Source organism: Cynocephalus volans, chromosome 11 (assembly GCF_027409185.1).
Source record: "Cynocephalus volans isolate mCynVol1 chromosome 11, mCynVol1.pri, whole genome shotgun sequence".
Classification (NCBI taxonomy): domain Eukaryota; kingdom Metazoa; phylum Chordata; class Mammalia; order Dermoptera; family Cynocephalidae; genus Cynocephalus; species Cynocephalus volans.
The window spans coordinates 123099272-123120720 of NC_084470.1; the positions used below are offsets into that span (position 1 = coordinate 123099272).

The 21449-nt window shown below is 46.6% G+C and overlaps 1 protein-coding gene and 1 long non-coding RNA gene across 2 annotated transcripts; one reads left to right on the forward strand and one right to left on the reverse strand.

The window, feature by feature from the left end:
* Positions 1–1714: 1714 nt before the first annotated feature.
* RNPEP (arginyl aminopeptidase) lies at positions 1715–20282 on the reverse strand. Its single transcript, XM_063113908.1, has 11 exons — positions 19792–20282; positions 15945–16085; positions 15471–15619; positions 10469–10585; positions 9507–9742; positions 7278–7391; positions 6220–6332; positions 5929–6037; positions 4507–4731; positions 3532–3674; positions 1715–2522 (listed from the first exon to the last, which is right to left on the reverse strand). Exons 1-11 carry the CDS (start codon positions 20236–20238, stop codon positions 2364–2366), a joined length of 1953 nt encoding a protein of 650 aa, XP_062969978.1. The 5' UTR covers positions 20239–20282; the 3' UTR covers positions 1715–2363.
* On the forward strand, positions 5648–12893 carry LOC134390481 (uncharacterized). The gene is made up of 3 exons (XR_010024871.1): positions 5648–5773; positions 6401–6616; positions 12617–12893. It is a non-coding gene; the product is annotated as an uncharacterized LOC134390481 (long non-coding RNA).
* Positions 20283–21449: the final 1167 nt, after the last annotated feature.

The following is a 21449-nucleotide window of genomic DNA, read 5'->3' on the forward strand; positions in this document are numbered from 1 at the left end:
AGTGCTGGGGCTAAGATTCAAATCCAGATGTGCTGGATACCAAACCCCTCATGCTTTCCCTGCACCATATGTAGTACTGGCCAGCCACCAGAAAAAAAAATTGTCTTCTGGCTCCAGAGACCTCTCATTCAGCTCCATGGCTGAAGCTCTTGCCTCACTGTAGACAGAGTGAGTCCCTAAACACAACAAGACTCTGTCCTATAGACCCAACCTCAAGACCCTAACACAGGGTGGTGAGGAGCAGAGAGGGGACTTGCATTCTAGAGCCTGCAACTATGTGACAGACACTTGGATTCTGCACTTCAATTTCCTCCATCTGTAAATATGAGGTTGTCTGGATTTAATAATCCCTAAGATCTCTTCCAGAACTAGTTTTTTATGCATCTAAAATGTGTCTCGCTCCTCCCCACCTCCTTCATTAACACAACCCCAGGCGGTTATGGCCATGCTCAGCCCTGATGGGTGAAATGGTTACTCAAACAAAACGTGATTCCACCTCCAGAGAAACCTTGTTTTTTAACTCAATAGCCAGAGGACTAAGCAAGTCCATCTCTGAGAATCTGCTTCTCATCTTCCTTATCTCTGAAACTACTGGGTGCCTAGGAGACAGGGTTAATGTCCAGGGTCTCCTGCACTGGGCCAAGGTTGGCAGGAGAGCCTGGGGCTCTGGGTAGGATTTTTCCCAGCCCTTCAGGGGCCTCCTCCAAGGAGACTGAGGCAGGCACACCCTCTACCCAGACACTCACCCTGGAATGCAGAGGAACCGGCTTCTAGCCCCAGGGCTGCTCACGTGCCCTGCCCTGAAGAGCACCTGGCTGAAGCTGAGGAGGGGGAGGTGTGAATAATGAGGCTATCAGCTCCCTTGCCTTCAAGGGGCTTCTTCACAGGAGAAACAGAGCTGAGATAGGAATTCCTACAGGCCAGCACTTTACCTCCAAGTACTAATGCCTTCAATAGAGAGCCAAGTGAGGAAGAGCAGTGGGAAAGCTTTGGATTTGAGGTCAGTGCCTTGCAGGGACGGGGATGGGGGTAGGAAGAAGGTTCCAGGATGGTGGTCAGAGGAGCTATGGAGCAGGAGGCCAGGGCCTTCCCAATACCCTGTGATGGCAAGAACAGCCCACTGACCTTCCCCACAGAGCTGCCCAGACAGTGGCACAGCCTCAGCTTCTGCCTATGAAAAGACAGGCACATGCAGTAGCACAGGTGGTGAGCAAGGCAGGCTATACAACTCACGATATGCCCCAAGACATGAAATGCAAGGACTCCAAAATTAGTGTAGTCGAGGAACAGCTCTGAGAGGAAGGGTTTGCAGCTTTTTTTTCTAATGATCCTTCATTATTACTGGGCTCGCCAGTGCTACAGGTTTTTGTATAGAATGAGGAAAGATAGCTACTGGTCTCAGAGCCGATAAGCTATACACCAAGCAGTCCTTTCCTATAACATATTGCCTGGAACAGTCCTGAAAGAGCTATGGAAGCAGTTTGCTATCAAAATGCCAGTGCCTACAGTAGCGCTTACAATCCTGGGCCAAGTTCTGAACAGACTCTGATTACCACACCACTAAATAGTTATGCAGGAGCAAAGGCAGGTCAGCCCTGGCAAAATCCCAAGGATAGAAAGAAAGAGTAGAGAAAGAACACTAAAACACACTTTTTCTTAGTGATGGAAAAGATAATGGTAATGATGCTGCAGACAGACGGTTTAGCTGCCTTCACAGAGACCTGGAATGTTATTTATATGTACATTTCCCCAGCCACAACCATGCTGGCATATTGCCACATACTTTTTCATATGCATGTATGGGACCCCCACCTCCTTCTGCCTGGCGGTTCCTTAAGGACAAGGAAACACTGTCATCCTCTGGTCTCTCCCAGTGATATTCTCTGAACACTCAGACACAGAGGAGACCCCTGGTAGAAGAAATTTAACAGTCACTCAACTTATCCATAACTCCAACTTCTCCTTTTTGCTTAAAAACATTTATTAAAATAAGGATTAAACCTGAAAAAGAGTGACCAGAATGCCAGCCCTTTGCATAGTACTGGAAGAAAAGAGAAGAAAGGAAAAGAAAGATCCTCTCCGCTTCTCCGCAAGACCTACATGGGGAGGATGGAGATGGCTGCCTGGCTCTACCAACGCCAACAGCCCGTACACGGGAGAGCTGTGGGAGGTTCTCTGGTCTCAGGACTCAGTGGGCCTGAGACCAGAGCAGCGGCCCAAGAGTCACAGATCCCTAAGCCCAGAGAACAGATTATCCTTCGAGGATATAAATTTCAGGAAGTTGACTGAAGAACTAAAATTTGGGAACAATTATTGTGAAAGCCAGCAAGGTCTGAAGAGGCAGAGGCCATACATGTGGGCCTCTAACTGCCCTTGGGCTCCACGATCTGCTGGACATGGTTGACAACATTGCTGTGGAGGTGGGAGGCGGTGGACGCAAAGGTCTCCTTGGCGAGGGTCTGGGCCGCCTCACTGCCCCTCATCATTGCGTGGTACAGCGGAAGGGTGTACTTCTGCTTCCCCTGCAAGAAACACACATACCCATGGCCTCAGCAACAGGCTCAGTGGCTCTGCCCTGCCCCCCTGCCCCCGGCGGCAGTCACGGCCAGGTGCCAAATGATGTGGACGTCAGTGCTGGAAGGAAGAGCCTCCCAGTCAGAAGTGCTCCCATTCTGACATCTTCTTGGGGAGCCAAAGGTCCACAGAGATAGCTCTCAACATGTATTCCAATCCACGGTAACATAGGGACGTCTACACTCACCAAAACAAATGAGATGGGTTGACACAATGAGACTCCAGACTTTTGTAAAGCTGTAGGTGGTTACTACCAAATTAACAACAGATATCAAAGGCTGTAGCACATAAAGTTCAGGGCCATATCTACAAGTCAAATTCACATAAATGTAAGTCAGCCACATCACAAGTTCCTAAAATCCAGAGGCTTGGAGAAGCCCTCAGAGGACTCTGAATACCTCCACACAGGCACGTAGCTCCCACAGCACACAGATAGGGAATCTGAGCACTGCTTTGTGTCCAGGCCAGTCCCCTCCCTGCTCTGCAATCTGATGAGGCTCAGTTCATCCTAAGAGCCCCTGGGCCCTCCTCCAGCAGGACAGCTCTCACAGGGTGATGTAGGAGCTGGTATCTGAACTGCTCCCAAGTCACGGGGCTTCCCTGGGAGCAGGGACCTACGATCTTATCCTTTGCTCAACTTGCTCATCCTTTGGCCCCTTTCCCTCTTGCATTTTCCCCAAGACCTACCCCCACATTACCTTCCTTCTCAGTTTTGGGTTAGCTCCAGCCAGTTGTTTTCCCCCAGGCCTTACCAGCTGATCTGCAAAAAGCTCCCCTAGCTGTAGGCTTCCTCTTCCCCAGGGCAGGACTGATTAGCAGGGTCCTCCAGGAAGTCACGGACCCCTCCCTCCAGTTTCTCAGACAGAGGAGGTTCCTGCGGAGGCTCTGTCCTCAGCACTACTTGTGGCTGAGTGGTCCACAGCAAGCTTGTGGGGGACAGTAGGTGGGGTCGCCCACCTGGCTCTGCAGGAATTCCTTCACTTTCCAGAAATCCCCCTGGAGGTCGTTCTTAAGGACGATTTGGCCCCATCGTAGCCGTAGCTCTGCATTCCGGGCATTTGAGATATTTGGGTATGTCTCTCCAAGTTTTTTCACGTTCCCTGGAAAAGACAAAGAAATGGATTGTTAATGACCAGCAGAGGGAGCTGGGAAGCCCCACTCTCAGGGACGCTTGGACATCTGCCCTCAGGCCCTCTGAAAGCACCGGGAATAGACTTCAAGGAGGTTCCCTCACCAACCTATTTACCATTTACGCTGTTCAATCCATGCTCTATTCTCACATTTACCTTAATTTCTAAGGCTTCTTCTACCAAACGTCCCTTAATGTTATTACAGACTTTCTGCTCTTTTCTTATAACTCTCTTATTTTCCTTCCTGGGTTAAAGCACACACATTCCCCTAAAATATCCCGCCCTACTTTTTCTTCTACCACTAACCTGCTAAAGTCACCTTGGCTTCAACTTTTTTGACCTCTTGGTGAATGTTATTTCTGATTGAGCAGCAACAAAACATTAGTAGTTAAGAGCTTCGGATGGTGGTTCAAATCCCAGCTGGACCATCTGTTACCATTTATTGACTATGTGACCTACTTGTTCCTCAAGTTCATACTCTGTTACCCAGGGACTATAATCATGGTACCTGCTTCACAGATTAAATGACTTAATAGATGCAAAGAGCTTACAGGAGTTGCCTGCAGAACCTGAGGACTTGAGGAATGCCGGACTCTACTGTTTTGTTCCCATGGCACTTGTATGTACAACCTATATCCTCTGATGACGTGTTTCCTGTGAAGTGCCGGCCTCCCTGACACATCTGGCAGTCACTAAGGGGCAAGGAGACTCAAAAAGCTGAGTCCCCTTCTGGCCTGATATAATGCTCTGCACACAAGGAGCCTTGATTTGCACACCGCAGAAGTAATCCACTTTGTCTTACCAGGAGGGAGAGGGGATTTTTGGAGGATCTTATCTAGGAAGTAGACCAGCTGGTAGGTCTTCCAAGCAGAGATGGCCACGGCCTCAATGGCCTTCATGTCCAGCTCTTCAGTCACCCACAGCTGGGCCAGCTCTTCAGCAGGCTTCATGAGTGAGTCCCCCGGGGAGAGATCAGGGAGGTAGGGGGGCCAGCCAGGGGTATTGAGCCATCGATCAAACTCAAAACCTGTTTGGGAGGAGAAAAAATACTGTTAGAATTCTCCAGCTGGGTCATAGTTAACTTGCCCAAGCAATTCTCAGAGACCACGGGCTCCAGCCTCCCTCTATCCCTAACTCTTCCTCCAGGAGTTAACAGTTTTCCCACACAGCTGCTTGCTCCAGCAGGGTCCCAGTTATAGTGACATCTAGAGATTGTCAGAGTAAGACTGGACTGCACCTGTTTCTACTGTGAAAGTGTTTTTTGCTCCAAATTAACATTCTTGTCAGAGCCAAGTCAATGGATGCTCTTCTAGCTGCATTCAAATTCACACTCTCCTCCTGATCACCAGAATAGCACCATGCTTAAGCACCGGGGCTCTAGGACCAGGGCTGCCTGGATTCCTGTCCCAGCTCTGCCATTAACCAGCTGCAAGGCCACAGCATGTTACTTCACCTCTTTGCGCCTGTTTTATCTGAGAAATGGGAGTGACAGGCCCTACCTTAGTTGACAGTTGTGAGGATGAAATGAGCAAATACACGTAAAAGCTTAGTGTACAACCTGGTGCATACTAAGCACTCAGTAATTATTAACCATCGTTAGCTACAGAGGCTCATGACCTTGAAATGCAGGCCTCCATCCAAAGAGTAGGCGCTAAGCCAATGCCAGCTGTCAGAAGAAGCTGACTTTACCAAACCAATGACAGAGTGACTCAGAGCTCACAGCATGAAGTGGGGTACATCTAATGCACTGTCTCATCCAGGACAGGACATTTTCCACTCTCTCTTAGGAAGCAGTACTTCCCCAGCTGAAACCAGGGCGGCCACTGGAATTTTCCTTCACTCAGAAGGCCACATGAGGCAACTCTAGGACATTAAGGCAAAGGCTGCTGCCACTATCACTGCCCTGTGGGTTTTATTTTGAGCAGCAGCGGCAGCAACTCACTGGGCAGAGTTAAGGGTCTGATTATGTGTGTCCAAGTGTGAGGAGAACAAGAGGAGAAAGAGCAGAGTAAGGAAACAAAATAGGAGAAAATGAGGCAGGAGTAATGAAGAGAAGTCATCTTCATGGAGTAAGGCCTGGGATCCTGGGTTTCCTCCCCAATGTGCTACTTACTAGATGACTTTGGTTCAGTGCTTTCCCACCCCACCTTAGTCTTTCCAAATGTAAATTGGATATAATTCTCTGCTGTCTCCTAAAAGCCCATGAGCCAGTTCCTCTGCTTACCTGGAATGGAATCCACTTTCCTTTTCTTCAGCTCAGGGAAATAGTCCAAGTAGAATTCCAGAAAGTCATCGGCTAAGATGCTTTGGAATTTAAATTCATCAACATAGGCCTGTGAGAAGGGAAGGAAATGCTTTCAGTTCCTCTGGATCCCCTGGGGGGCAGACTGCCTGTATGTCTTGGGCCCTCCTCCAACCCCTTACCTCTTTCGCCCCCTGCCTCTACCCTTGCACTCTGGCCCAGCTGCTTTATCTGCTCCTCTTCCTTCTCCCCTCATTTGAGAGTTGACTATACCTTGAGAAAATTGTCAAACTGATCCTGATCACCCACCAAGTGGGCCAGGTATGAGACAAAGCAGAAACCTTTCTCGTAAGGGGTCTCATTGTAGGTGTCATCTGGGTCAACACCTGGCAGAGGAGAAAGCAGACAAGATTTGAGCACTTGTTAACCTATCACCCTCATTGTTCTTCTCTAGCTCCAGTTTCAAAGATTAACTATGGAAGAAATCAGAATTCAGCTTCCCCAGGGACAGCAAGGCCAAGGAGTTTTCCAGATCCATCTTGGCCTCTCCCAAGGCACTTCAAATGAGATCTTGGAGGACCATTAACTATGGACCTAATAAGAGGACAAAGAAACCAGCCTTGCAGAGGAACTGACATTTTTCCTTGTTCCCAGGACACGCATTGCTCAGGTAGGTTCCATCAACTCTTAGAACTGAGCACCGGGCTGAGTCTTTTACAGCCCTACTGGTCACCACCTAAATACTCAACCTCCCTTCCCAGAATGTGCTGTTTTACAATTGTTCTAGACTAAAACTAATTATCAATCTACAAGAGGTTCATTTTCACAGTCAATGGCATTAAGGAATGTGAGCTTCAACTGCACTAAAAGGTTTTAGATTAGTCACACTTGGAACTAAAGAAAATTGTTAGAGAGTAAAAAGCTTTGAACTTGAAGAGAGGATGTGGATCTGAGTTCCAGTCATGCCCTGATTAGGTACATGACCTTGGACAAGTCACTTGGCACTCAGTCCCATCTCCCATAAAATATGGCTAACACTTACTCTACAGTACCCACAGGCAGGTCTGACTTGATAAAAAAGAAATGGGAAAGAGCCTTGTAAATGATACAAACCTGTACAAATGCAAAACAATGGTAAAGTTATTAAGAATTGCATAGAACTGGACAGAACTCCTATCCTGGGATCAGTCAGGATACGAAGAGCTCTGGAAGGCCCCTCCCTCCCAAAGAAAATATTCTAACTGTGCACTGATCGACATCAAGCTCGAACTAACTTAGGCCTCCAAACTCAGTTTAGGGGTGGGGGTATCAGACAGAAGAGCCTCCTGGACCTGGTTCAATCTTCACTCGGAGCTTGTTGAGTGGGTTTTCCTCTCCAGTGATGTCCATGTGCTGCCGCAGCAGAGCCCGCCCAGTTGCAGCCTCCAAGCAGGTATAAGCAGCCCCTGGGACAAAAACAAACCATAATCCCTAAGAAAGAGTTTGTCACCACATCCAAGACAGAAGATGCTGTGCTGCCCCCTAGAGGCCTCAAGAACAATGGCAGATACCTGAAAATACCATTACCCTCTGGGGACTTGATGGTAAACAGGGTCACTGACAGAACCTGACTCAGTCCCTAGCTCCCTGTTGCTCTGGGCTACAGAGGATGTGGTTAGCTTAGGCTGTCTCTCCCATAAATGAGGACTGGGGGAATCACACCTTTTCTCTGACTGCTGCCTTTCCCCATCAACGTATTTTTAGATAACAATTTGATCTTCTATGAAAACTTAGAATATTTTCACCTGACTGTTCCTGTCAGACAAAAGAAACTGTCACCCCCAAATATTTTCAGGGTCTCTAAGTCTCCTTCTGGCTTAAAGATAATGATTGAGAGAATAGTGGAGGGCATGGGGACTAGGTTTTTGAACCAGCCAGCTCTGCCACTTACTGGATGTTTTGACTCCAAGCAAGTTAATTAACCTCTCTTTGCCTCAGTTTCTTCATTTGCACAATGGGATAATATTTGCTTGCAGGATTCTTAGTGGCTGATTAAGACATTCACAAACAGGCTCTTGCTCTACATACCCTAAATATAAGTTTATATAAACTGTCTGGGAGGCAATGAACAATATGGATTGAAATGCCTTTAAAATGTTCAGACCCAGAAATTATGTTTCTAAGAATTTATCCTTATTGAAATTATCTGAGATATACATTAACATTTATACATAAAGATGTGTCAAAATATTTCAATGGAAAATTGGAAACAACTCTAACAACTAGAGATTGAATAAATTATGAAACATCCATGATATGAAGCTATAGAAGAAAATTTAATGAGTTGGAGAAATGTTTGACTTCATTAATTTTTTTTAAAAAAGCCAGCTGTAAAACCATGTACAGTTTGATAATTCACATACACAGAAAAATATTTGAAAGAATATACATTGATTATCTCTGAACAGTGAGATTACAGATACATTTTCTCTTCCTTTTTGTGCTTTTTCTTGTATGCCAAGTAGAACTTGATCAAAGAAAATAATAAAAATAAATAATTTTTTTATCTTCAAAAGCATCTGCTACACAGTGGGTTCTCATTAATAAGACAGTGTAGACAAAAGCAACCTGCACTCAATTTGAGGTTCTGCCCCCATCTGCTAAGTGGTTTGGGCACATAAGGAATTTCTTTAAACTTTCTGAATTGGAGTGAACTCATATATTTTTTTTTTTTTTTTTTTTTTGTCGTGTTTTTGTGACCCGCACTCAGCCAGTGAGTGCACCGGTCATTCCTATATAGGATCCGAACCCGCGGCAGGAGCGTCGCCGCGCTGCCAGCGCAGCACTCTACCAAGTGCGCCACGGGCTCGGCCCTGGAGTGAACTCATATATAAAGTGGAAATAATAATATCTGTTTCATAGGGCTACTGTGAAATTGTTCAATAATGTATTTTTTATAAGGTGCCTAGGACAAAGCTAGCATAGAGGTATTCAATAGAAGGTAATGATAATGATGATTTTATAATTCATTTATACATTAACCAGCTGGGTGAAGAACCCCAGGCAACTCTCTCCCAGGGGTTATGTCTGGCTCTAGGGAGAACAGAGACCATGTGTAGCTTCAGCTTTGGTAAGGGGCTACTTTCACTGTTAGTTCACCTATAGTTCAGTCAGCATAAACTACATCCCTACTGATTCCAGTGGCATGCAGTAAAGTGGGAATTACTTAACAACAACTTTTGTCGGGCCAGCCCATGGCTCACTCAGGAGAGTGTGGTGCTGATAACACCAAGGACATGGGTTTGGGTCCCATATAGGGATGGCTGGTTAGCTCATTGGGTGAGCGTGGTGCTGACAACACCAAGTCAAGGGTTAAGATCCCCTTACCGGTCATCTTTAAGAGAAAAAAAAAAAAAAACTTTTGTCTAAATGTAGCCCTCCATGGACTTTCACCTGAGCTTTCTGCACTACTATCTCTCCTTTCATGCCCACCTGTATCCCGAAACCCCAAGGAGATCACAATGGCCTCACGGGGTATGGAATGGGAGGCACGGTCCTTAGGAGAGGGATGGGCACCTCACCAAAGAGGACGGTGGAGATCCTCCTCTGGGCATACATGGTGAAGCCTTCATTGAGCCAGAATTCACCCCAGGTGGCATTGGTGACCAGGTTCCCAAACCAACTGTGGGAGATCTCATGGATGATGACATCAGCCAAGGAGCGGTCTCCTGCTAGCAGGCAGGGGGTGACAAAGGTCAGACAAGGGTTCTCCATTCCTCCAAATGGAAAGGATGGTGGCATGAAGAGCAAGTCATACCTGTCGAGAAATCAGGAGGTCGCAGAGAAGCCCCGGCTCCCCAGAGCAGACCCTGCCTCACTTCCCTGAGCAATGGCTTTCCCAGCCTACTTCCAAGCACTAGGAGATGCAGCCACTCAGCAGGCAGCGTGTGATCTCGGGCCCAGTGCTGACAATGAAGCTGGGCTCCTCAGTCCTTCTCCCAAGTAGCTCCCTTACTTGCTGGGACATCCCTTTTCCAGGTGGTGCTTGCCCTGTCAGGAGTAGCTCTCCAGGTCCTTCTGTTTCCCTCTACTCCTTCCAAGCAGGGTGTGAGCAAATTATCAGCTCTATCTTACTAAGCTCATTGGAGGCCAACTCAGAGTCTTTTGTCTAAGACAAAAGTGGAGCCTTTTATCTAAGGAGCCTAAACTTTGAAGATGCTGAAGGAAAACACAGAGTGTGGGGTAACCTTAGCAATGAAGAAAGACAGTTCAACAAGGGCCCCTGACAGTGTTTCTCTGACTGAAACTTGGCAACTGCAAGCCACATTTTTATCACCTTAAGAACCCTCTCTGCCAGGGTCCCTTCCTCAGCAAGTGAGGAGCCCAGCTCATCCCTTCCTCTTCTCTTCCTCCTCTCCTTCACTCCTGGGATCAGGGAAACTTTGCTCTAAGGAGACAGAAGGAAGAGAAGCAGCACCAGAAGGGAGAGTGGAAACCAGGAACTCGTTTAACAAGAGACACTAGAGTCAACATGATACCGCACCTTCCCCAAAGATAGGGTCCGAAAAGTCTCTCTCCTGTTGCCAAAAATTCTTCTATCACTCCATCGTACTCCTGCTTGGCAGCCTCAATCAGGCAGGGCTCAGCCCACACCCGGCTCCTAAAGACAAGAGCACAGAGAAAGCAGAGTGGAGTTTAGAGACCACCGTGGTGACCCAATCTTGAAAGTACCTGTACAAACTGGCCTCAAGCTGGCTGGCTGTCTCAGTTGGTTAGAGCGCAGTGTTGTAACACCAGTGTCAAGAGTTTGGATCCCTGTACTGGGCAGCCATCAAAAAAACTTAAAAATTAAAAAGAAAATTTTTTTTAATTAAAAAAAAAAAGAAAACTGGCCTCAGTCCCGTATTTGAGACAAATCAATGTGATAATGTGGTCAGCCACAGAGACAAGAGATGCAGATCGGATCACCTGCACAGACCTACAGACTGCTCACCACTCCTGAGAAATGAGAACCCAAGACAGCCTCGTGGAGGGGCAGCTGCCTCCTCTAGACTACAGGGTCTAAACCCACAACGCTATAAGGTATGGCTTCACACGAATGCCATCTTGCAAAAGTGACCTAACCTGTCTGAGTCTCAGTTTCTTCATCTATAAAATCAGTGGTGAAGGTTAAATAAGACAGCATAAAAAAGACCTTCACACAGTGGCTTCTACAGCACATGTTATGTTCCTTCTCCCTACGTATAGGAGAGAGATGAAGAAAGGATTTTAATAATAGAATCTCTGGAATCGAAAGAAACCTTAAAAGATAAACCTATTAATGTTAATAGAAAATAATTAATTGTCTTAGGTGCAATAATGATATTACGGTTCTAATGGAGAATGTCTTTATTCTTCAGAGAGGTACGCTGACTTACTTGCTTTTAAATGATCTAGCAAAAACAAAAACAAATCCACTCTAAGTAAAACTAATATGACAAAATGGATGAATGTATAGGTGTCCAGTGCATCATCCTTTCAACTTTCTGTATATGTGAAATTTTCATAATGAAAAGCAGAGGAAGTAAAGGTGGAAGGGAGGAAACAAAAATAACCAGCGAGAGCCAGTCTAACGGCAAGCCAGGGCTGAGAGGGGAAGTGACTAACCAAAGCCCATTCCCTGAAGTCAAGGATGAGCTGACATCAGAATTCAGGGCTCCTGTAGCCAGAGCCTGTGCCGTGGCCAAGAGCCCTTGGATGCTGCATGGAACTGCTCTCCCACAGGGACACCCTGGATGAGAGAGAGATGGCAAAGGTGGATGGTTCGAGGCCAGGATGAGGGAAGGCTTCCTCTCTGTCTTTGTAGAAGTTCGGCAACTACTCTAGCAGGGGAAAAAGGTACAAGGAAACCAGTATCAGGGGCTTCCAAAGTATCAAAAGCAAAGGCTCAGCAGCAGAAAACTGCACATGCACATGAGGAAGCGCCAAGAGTCTGGGATTACTAAAGAATTCAGTGTCAGATGGGGGAGGGGGAGGCACAGTGGTGAGATAGGGCATGAGAAGCGCAAGAGGGTCAGGTCACAAAGGGCCTTAAATGTCACATTACAGAACTAGACCTTCACAGTCATGGGAGCATTCTAAGGCAACAAGTGACATTATCAGATTTAGTTTTTAAAGATCACTCTGGCTGCCATACACAGAAAATACATTAAACTACAAGTGTGAATTTTTAGGTGAGCTTCCCTAAGAAAAGCACATAGGAGAGAAGAACGGGTCAAGGACAGAACCCTGGGGAACACCAACACGCAGAAGCTGGGTATAGAAGAGTCCAGAAAGGAGACCAGAAAGGACTAACCAGAAGGCCCTAGAACCAGGATAGGGTAGTGTTATGGAAACCAGAGCAGGGACAGATGAAAAAGAGCAGAACACCAAGACAAGGACTAAAAAGCATCCAATGAGTTGTCCACATAGAGGCACATGGCCTCTCTTACTACAGTTTCCACAGCATGATGGTGGGGGCTGGATTCCAATGGGTCGAAGCAATAAATGGTGCTGGGAGTCGGGGTGGCATGTGTGCCAAGAAGCGGAGCCAGTAAGTATGTATGTTACTTACGTAACTTGGCTACAAAGGGAAGGAGAGGGTAGTATGCTAGAAGGGAATATGCAATCAAGAAGATTTTTGGTTTTGAGTTTGTTTTGTGCTTTGTTTTAGACCTACAAGACGCTGAAGCATGTTTAGAGATTGAGTTGAGAGGAGGTGGCTGTGGATTAGAAGAGAGGAGTAACTGATGAAGTAGAACCCCAGAGGATACGGGACGGACTGCATCAACAGCTCAGAGGAAGAGGTCTGGCTTTAAACAGAAGGAAGGACCCCTCACCAGAGTCTGGAAGATGAAAGCAGATGAAGACAACTTTTTAACTGAAGGACAGGAAGTGGACATAATCTCATCTGATGTATTAAATATTTTCAATAAAGTAGGAGATAAGATCATCTGCTTAGAGTGACGGTATGGGGTTTGGACAGCAAACAAAGAAAACAGTAAAGTCGTAGAATAGCTTAAGGGAAGTGAGATGGAAAGATAAATAAAAGGACTGTTGAGCAATCTTGAAAGCACACCTGTAGCTAAGGATTGCACATTTGTTATATTTATCTTGAAAACGACACAAATGTCTATTTCAACTTTCCTTTAATTCTAACTTTTTCCGAAGAAACCAGAAATGTGTGGTAGTATCACTTTGCAGAGTTTCATTATTTTCTCCACCTCTCAAACACCTAGGTATAGAAGTAGAGAAAGGGAATTGTAGGACCCAGGGCTGGGATGTTATAGCAGCAAGCAGCAAGCGAGAGGGCTGGAAGTGTTTCTAAGAGATGATCAACCACACACCTGGGCCAGGGAGAGACATCTGGCCAGAAGAGGCTGACTGCCCAGGAAGAAATGAGTGGCTTGAAGGAAGGGAGGGCGCCATGAGCTCAAGGAGCAGATAAAGTGGGAGTGAGGCCACCAAAGGGATGGAAGGTGAGCAGGGTAGAGTCAGAGAAGAAACAAGGCCAAGGTGTTCACCATTTCTGATATGGTACAGTTCACAATAACAACTATGTCTAGGCCCTGGACTGAGAGTGTGGCCACGAATGTGGGTGGCTGAGTGGAGCAAAGCCTCCCTGAGTAGGAGGGCAAGAAACTTTGAAGCCACCCTCAACCCTATGTGTTGGATGGGACATCCACATGAACATGAAAAGTCACCACAGATGATGTGACAAACACCAGGCTGAGAAAAAGACCATAACACAGGAGTCAAAGTTTCAACTTAGTCAACTGTTCCATCACCAGCTTGAATATCATCGTTAATAAAGTCCTTCACCCTAATGTATTTCAGATTGTTACCACTGGAAGGTTTAAGTCAGGCTAGACAGGGGTTATCCAAGATACTTCCACCAGTACACACATTTCTGTCAAAATAAATTAGGATGCTCTCAATCAAGCTGCAATCTCGTCACCAGTAGTATGGTGCAAAGAGCACTAGATGGACAATAGAAACACCTGAATTTTCATTCCAGTTTTGCCAACTACGTGACCTTGCATGAGCCATTCCACTAGAGCCTCAGTTTGCTCATCGAGAAAACAGAGACAATAATCACCCTCACTGAGTCTGTGTAAGGATAAGAAGAGATTACACATAAAAGGGCCTACTGGGATATATCCAGAACTCTCTTCTGCCTAGAATTTTCCTCTTGTAGAATGAGGACTGGGATAGGTGGCATACTTTGCCAGAAGACCCTCCCATTTAACATACGCCTATAAGACCCTACAATGTGACCCATGAGGCAAGGACTATCCATCTCATAGGGGAAGGAATAAGTCATCATCAACAGTTAAATGGATTCTGTCACTTAGTTTGATATACTATGTTGTTATTTTATTATAGAGTGTTCAGAAAAATCATCAGTATCCAGTATGTTTAAAATCTATTGTTCTCCCATTTCCCATTAATAGTTTATACTCATGTTAATAGGACCTTAGCAAATTCTCTGAAATGACATTCCTTTACTTACCTACTTTCCTGTCTACTGCAAACATGACATTCCCGTGATTATCTATTACCCTGCCTATTTAGGAAGAAAGCCCTTCGTGAGAGGAGGACATCTTGTCTTTCGAGACTGGTACTGTGTTGAGAGTGTGTACTGGAAGCAGATACCAACAGAATCCCATCTATTATTCCATCTGATACCCAGGAACTAAGGTTCATGATACTAGCAGTGCTACTGCACCCAGTTATGAAATCTGAGGCTTGTAATGAATCTTGTCAGGGACACCACTGCCTCCGGGAACTGAGAGCAGGGCCAGAGATAAAGAATAGCAACAGAGCCAGGAGGAGGGTCACAGCTGTACTGTGCCACCTCTGGTCCCCTCACATCAGGATTAAGCTCTAATTGCAGATAATATGATTGCCAGGAAAAACCTATACTACTGGTTAAATTCCTTTTCTCAGGAAATCTTACAATATCATTTTTTATCATCATTAAATCCATCTAACTTCATGGAGGATCAAGTTACCGTAGGTTTAGGTTCATGCATCTACAGGAGACAGAAAGGAAAGTCTACTCTCTCTAGAAAGAAGCAGTGAGGTCAAAGTTGTATATTTCCAGAAGTATACTCCTGGAGAAAATGGGGAGGTTTGGTACAAAGACAAAAAGGTGAATATAGTTGATAGAAGAGCATTTAGAACTTAAAGATACTAATAAAGATCACTTTTCTAAAGCTGCTGCCTAAGCTCCAACATCACTCTACAACACCTCAGTACAACAGCCACTGCTAGCAGGACTGATAACCTCATTCCAGGTAGCAGATTAGAAGCGGGGAGGTACGGGGGGGTGCGGGGAAGGGAGAAAGGAGGGTAGAGGAAATCCTCCAGCTGTGTTCATGCCACATGCTTCTCTGCTGCAGAAAGTCTCCAGACTCAGACACAGGATTCAGGACTGCCCCAAGAACCACCCAGCAGGTCCACTGTTCAGAGTTCTCCCCTCTGATGCCAGTCCAGCCCTACCCATGGGGGTCTTTGTCTCCTACCTGGGTCCAACTTCGGCTGAAACCAGATCTCCGATGGCCAGAGCTATCAGGTAGGAGGGGATGGGCTGACACATCTCGAAGAAGAACTTATTTGGACCTCTCTTCTCCCAGGTGCTAGCACTCATCACAGCTGTGAAGCCATCTGGAACCTGACAAGAGAGAAAGCTTAGGAGATTTTACCTGGAGAGAGTCTCCTTTTGATTAGTTTAAAGAACAGGTAACCTGCCTGGTGACAATAATGACCTGGAGTCCATCTTGGAAAACACAAAAGTTTCAAGAAACTAAACCTGTGCTAAACTGATGGGATTTAGAAGACTACATAAAATTTCTGTAGGTGGAAGGGTTTAAAAGTAAAGAATTTTTCAGAGGTACCACTGGATGGATATGATAGTTTATCAACTAAAATGTGACTTGATAGATATGGAATTATATTCTTAATCCCAAAGGCAAGTGTATATAACCTTAATCACTTACCTCAATAAGAGCTGAATAAGTGCATTTCACTGCAGGAGTGTCGAAGCAAGGGAAGAAGGCCCGGTTTAGGACAGCCTGACCCTGGGTGTAGACAAAGGGCTTCTTCTTTCCTGCTGTCTGCTCAGGAGCCAACCAACAAACCTAAGGGAACAAAAGAACATTGCAGAACTGGCATCTCCTACATGAGCTCAGCCTGGCCAGAGAAAAGGAGCTGGCTGGCGATCTTTCTGCCAGCCAGTTTAGAAAGTTCTCTCCTATTGTGTATCTAATCCAAGTCTCTTCTAAGAGACTGGGAAGTTCTCTCCTATTGTGTATCTAATCCATCCTGGAATCCATGCCAAGGTATGATGTCCACATCACAGGGCAGAGCCACCATAAAAGGTCCCTTCCTCACTGTATCCCATGGGTCATCTCAGGAATCCCAGACCTGGCCTCTGACACTGTCATTCTGTCCTTCTCCTGTGTCCTTCTCACTGTGGTAGTTTCTCATTAAGCAAACAAATACGGAAGCAACTACACTCGGACTTATGATAAGACAGAAAAGCAGAACCTAATTGGGAGTCAGTGATTAATATGTTTTCTCCATTCCTAAAATTTGTCTTTCAGGAGAAATATATTTGGCTATACAATCTTTTTTTTTTGGTGGCTGGCCAGTATGGGGATCCGAACCTGTGACCTTGGTGCTATCAGCACCACACCCTAACCAACTGAGCTAACTGGCCAGCCCCACAATTCTTAATTCGTTTTCTGTCAGCCCTTAAACCAACGGCAAATCTAAATGATTATAACAAACCCAATTTTTGCCTACTGCTAAAAGGAGCTCCCTTACAACACAGATGTAGCTAGGGAGAGGGGAGGTATGTCAGCGCCAAACACCATTTAAAACTTTGAAAAGGATTAGATCATCCTGGGAAGGTTTCATAGGTGAAGCAAAACGTTGTGGCTGGGCCTTCAAAGGTGAGCAGGATTTCTGTGATTGGAAAGGAAGGGAGAAAACATGCTCAAGGAGATGAACAGCAACATGAGCACAGGCATACATGGATGCAGGCTCTGGTAATGGGTGGGAGACTTTGGACACAGAGTGATGGGAGGCACGCCTGGGCAGGTACAATGAAGGGCAGTGAATACACAGATACTTGAGACCTATTTTTAAGAGGCATAAGGAAACCCCATTGGGATGCTGGGTTTTTCTTTGCTTGAGTTCTTGTGTATGTGAAAAATTTAATTAATTTCCTTCCAAAGAGCACAGTACAGTATGGGAAGGGGAGGGAAGAGAAAAAGAATAACTTCCCAGTGCAGGAATCTGACAAACCTACTTCAGCCAGGTGACTGCAGTCAACACTGACAGTCAGAAATCATGTTGATACTATGTACACTCAATATGATGTGATGAAAATGGCACTGTACCTCTGGGAGCTTCCACTCAAAACCCCATAAGCCCAGTCTAATCATGATAAAAACATCAGACAAATTGCAAGAGAGAGGCACCTTACAACATAGCTGACCAACACTATTCAAAACTGTCGGGCCGACCCTGTGGCGCACTCGGGAAAGTGCGGCGCTGGGAACACAGCGACGCTCCCACCGCGGGTTCGGATCTATATAGGAATGGCCCGTGCACTCACTGGCTGAGTGCTGGTCACGAAAAAGACAAAAAATCAAAAACAAAAACAAACAAAAAAAAAACTGTCAAGGTCATCAAAAACAAGGAAAATTTGAGAAACTGTCACAGTCCCCAGAGCTTAAGACCACACAATAGTTAAATATAATGGGGTATTCTGGATGGGATCCTGGAGCAGGGAAAGACAGTAAGTAAAAACTAAGGAAATCTGGAAAAATTGAACTTCAGTTAATAACAATATCAGTATTGATTCATTAACTGTAATGAATGCATCATACTAATGTAAAATGCTATATTAGGGGAAACTAATAGCATTAGTTTATGTGTATAGAGGGGGTATATGGGAATTCTCTGTACTATCTACTGAATTTTTCTGTTAATCTGGTTTTTTTGAAAAATAAAGTCTTGGGAAGTGACAGATCAGGCAAAGGGCATAAAGAAATATCACGATTTGTAAGAATGAATATGCTAATAAGTAAAAAATAAAGTCTATTAATTAAAGAAAAGAACAAGCTGGCAGTAAGTGCTAACACGTATACTCACTACGTACCAGGTACCATATTAGGCACTTATATAAAGCCAACTCAGGCTGGCCAGTTAGCTCACTTGGTTAGAGTGTGTTGCTGATAACACCAAGGTCAAGGGTTCGAATCCTCACACTGGCCAGCCACAAAAATAAAGACAACTCACTTAACTTTGTCAAGCATTTAGACCAGTACCTGGCACATGTTAATAAATACCGGCCATCATCCCTCCACAAAATTCCTTACTCATCTTTTTTTTTTTTTTTTTTAATGACATGAAGAAAATAGAATGAAGGAGCCTGGCAGTAGTACTCCATACAGAGTCTGAAGTCGGGGACAGGGTGCTACCTTTGGTCATAAAGGTCAGAACCCTTATTAGAATGATGGCAATGAGAAGACAGGAAGGAATAACTACAAGTGCCACAATTGAAGACCCTCAAAGTGCAAAGGACAGCTCTTCATACAGCACAGACCTCTGCCTTTAATTCTTAAATGGAAGCTATTCAGTTTTGATGTTTAACTTGAAGTGCCACTTTTCGTAGGCAAATTCAAGGAGGGCTTACTTTTTCTAGTCATCTTGTTTAAATTCTAGTTCCTGCCAAAAAACCGGACCAGAATATAACAGAACAACCAAACACATTTACAAATGTTGCTTTCCTACAGAGCACTGGGGTTTTCCTTTGCCTTGGGGGTTAGTTTGCATCATATACTTTGGACTTTCATTTTCTAAAGTTATATCTCAAGGTTCATTTATTCCCCCAGTGGTGAAAGATGGAAGCAGAACTGCTCTTTGAGCTAGTTTTAAGAGTAAAGGGGAACTGCTAGCCAAATAAGCAAATTTCAATTGTGGGCAAGCATTTTATTGTGAAACTCGTAACCCACCCTACATGAAAAATAATTAGCAGCCACAGCCTAAGGACCTCCCATGAAGGATTGTTTTGGCTCTCACAGATGTAGGCCACAGTAACCTTCCATCCTCTTACTTCTAATATTCGCCTCCTCCCCAGATTTGAGATTTAAGAGTCAACTGCCAGTGAGAAGGCTAATTATTATAAAGCCTAGAAGGCCCCAATTCCAGTTCTCACTTTTACTCAGATTCTTTTGTTAATCAAATCTGGGACTTCACAGGAAGAAAACAATTATCTGGGCCTCAGAGTTGTTTTAGTCTGTGGAACTAGAAGGGCACACGGAACAAAGGACTGAGTCAGCCTCCAGCCAATTAAGCAGCATTGTCCAGGCTGCCACAAAGCAGAAGTAGCTGACTATAGGGAACCTAGGCCCAAAGTCCCGTGACGGCCTCAAGTTCAACGTGTGAACAGTTCGTCATCCAGAAAGCCACTTAAGATACTAGATGTGGTGGTGTACGAGAGGGAAGGAACGCGAGTGATCTAGGCCAGCCGGGACGAAGGCAAGGGAGGAGGTGCAGTAAGGATGGGAGGACAGATGGGGCACAGCACAGTGGCTACAGCGTAACGGCCCAGAAGAGGGAAACCAGGGCAGCCCCGAGGAGGGGGTGGGTGGAGCTGAAGGGGGAATCCGAGGCGGCACCAGGGGAGCTCGGGGGTCCCCCTCCAGGGTAAGGCCGTCGAGATCTCTCCCTCTCGCTCCTCGGAGGCTGGGTTAGGTGCCGGTCCTGAGCGGCTGAGACCAGCAGGGCGGGCAGGAGGCCTGTGGCCAGGGGTGGGTCCTGGGGCGCACTCACCCCGGGTCCCTCCCCGACGCGGTAGGTGAGCAGCACCTGGAAGCGCTCGGCAGCACGGCAGGGCTGCGGGAAGGCCACGCACAGGACCTGGCCGTAGTGCGAGAAGGGCCGCGTGTGGAAGGGCACGGGCTCCGCGGGATGCTCCTCCGGGCCGGGCCGCTCTCGCCGCAGCGCCGCCGCCGTCACCTCGAGGCACGGGTGCGAGTCGAGCCGCAGCTCTGTGGCACCCTCGGGCACCAGGCAGCGCAGCTCCAGGAGCGCGGTGCCGCTCAGCCCCCGGCTTCCCGGGCCCGGCCCCGGCGGCCCGAACTCGGCCCGCAGGTCCAGGTGCAAGTGCAGGATCTCGAAGGCCCGGAAACTGGAGGCCGAGGCCACGTCCACGGCCTGCGCGGAGTGCAACGGCCGCCGAACAGCGCCGCCGCGGGTCGTAGGCCCGCCGCTCGCCATGGTCTCGCCGCGCCGTTGCAGACACGCGGGGAAACCCGGCCCGGTCGGCCGGCGCTCGCGGGAAGCCACGCCCAGAGCGCGTAGCGCCTCGCCGCCGCAGGCCACGCCCCGCCGCGCGGGCCACGCCCCCCGGATTCCGGCCGGGCCACGCCCTCTCCGAATATCTGGGCGGGACCACACGCACGCTCCCTTGCTCTGCATTTCCCCTCTCTTTCTAGCTTTATACAGGTACCTCAGGACTTTGGACAAAAGAGGACGGTGGGATCATTTGGTCCACGTTTGCCCAAATTTATCCTACTGAGATGTCACAGTAATCCCGGTAGGACGTCTTTCCCTGCTGACGTTTCCTGTTTCCTCATCTTCCAGGGAGGCAGCGGGATGCGGTGGACTCAGTCCTGGATTGGAAGGGTTTGAGTTGGAGGTCTCACGCTCTAAGCTCGGCCAATTATGAAGATGGTGTGAAAAAGATAATAATAAAATAATTTTTTTAAAAAAAAAAAGGAAAAGAAAAAGAAAAATAGACTGTGTGTGTCACCTTGGGCAAATCGCCCAAGAAATGTGAATCTTTCTGAGCCTCTTTCTGCACCTGTGAAATAGGAGTCATAATATCTCTCCTGAGGTAATTTTGAGAACTCAATCAGGTAATGTGTCTAACACACTTCGTAAACAGCAAACCCCTGCACAACCGCACGGAATTCCACACCGGATCAAGGTTCACTCCCCAGCGACTCCAGGCACACTTATCCGTTCTTGCGCCAAAGGGCAAGGAATCAGCACCGCGCAATTTAACGCTGGGTTGTTCATCGTGTGACACTTTTATTTCCCTTACTGTATTGTACAGCTTAATGAGCTAGCGACATCGCTACTTTATGCTTTGTTTCTCTTCTGTGGTTGCAATGGCCCTTCTATGAATAGGAGCCAATCAATGGTGATGTTTTTACCGATCAACTAGGAAATGAGATTTTTGGGGGGCAGCTGGGAATCCGAACCCATAACCTTGGTGTTATTAGGCTGCGCTCTAACCAACTGAGCTAACCGGCCATCCTGAAATGAGATTTTTATTTTTTAAAAAAGATTACCGGTAAGGGGATCTTAACCTTTGACTTGGTGTTGTCAGCATCATGCTCTCCCAAGTGAGCCAACCAGCCATCCCTATATAGGATCCGAACCCGCAGCCTTGGTGTTATCAGCACCACACTCTCCAGAGTGAG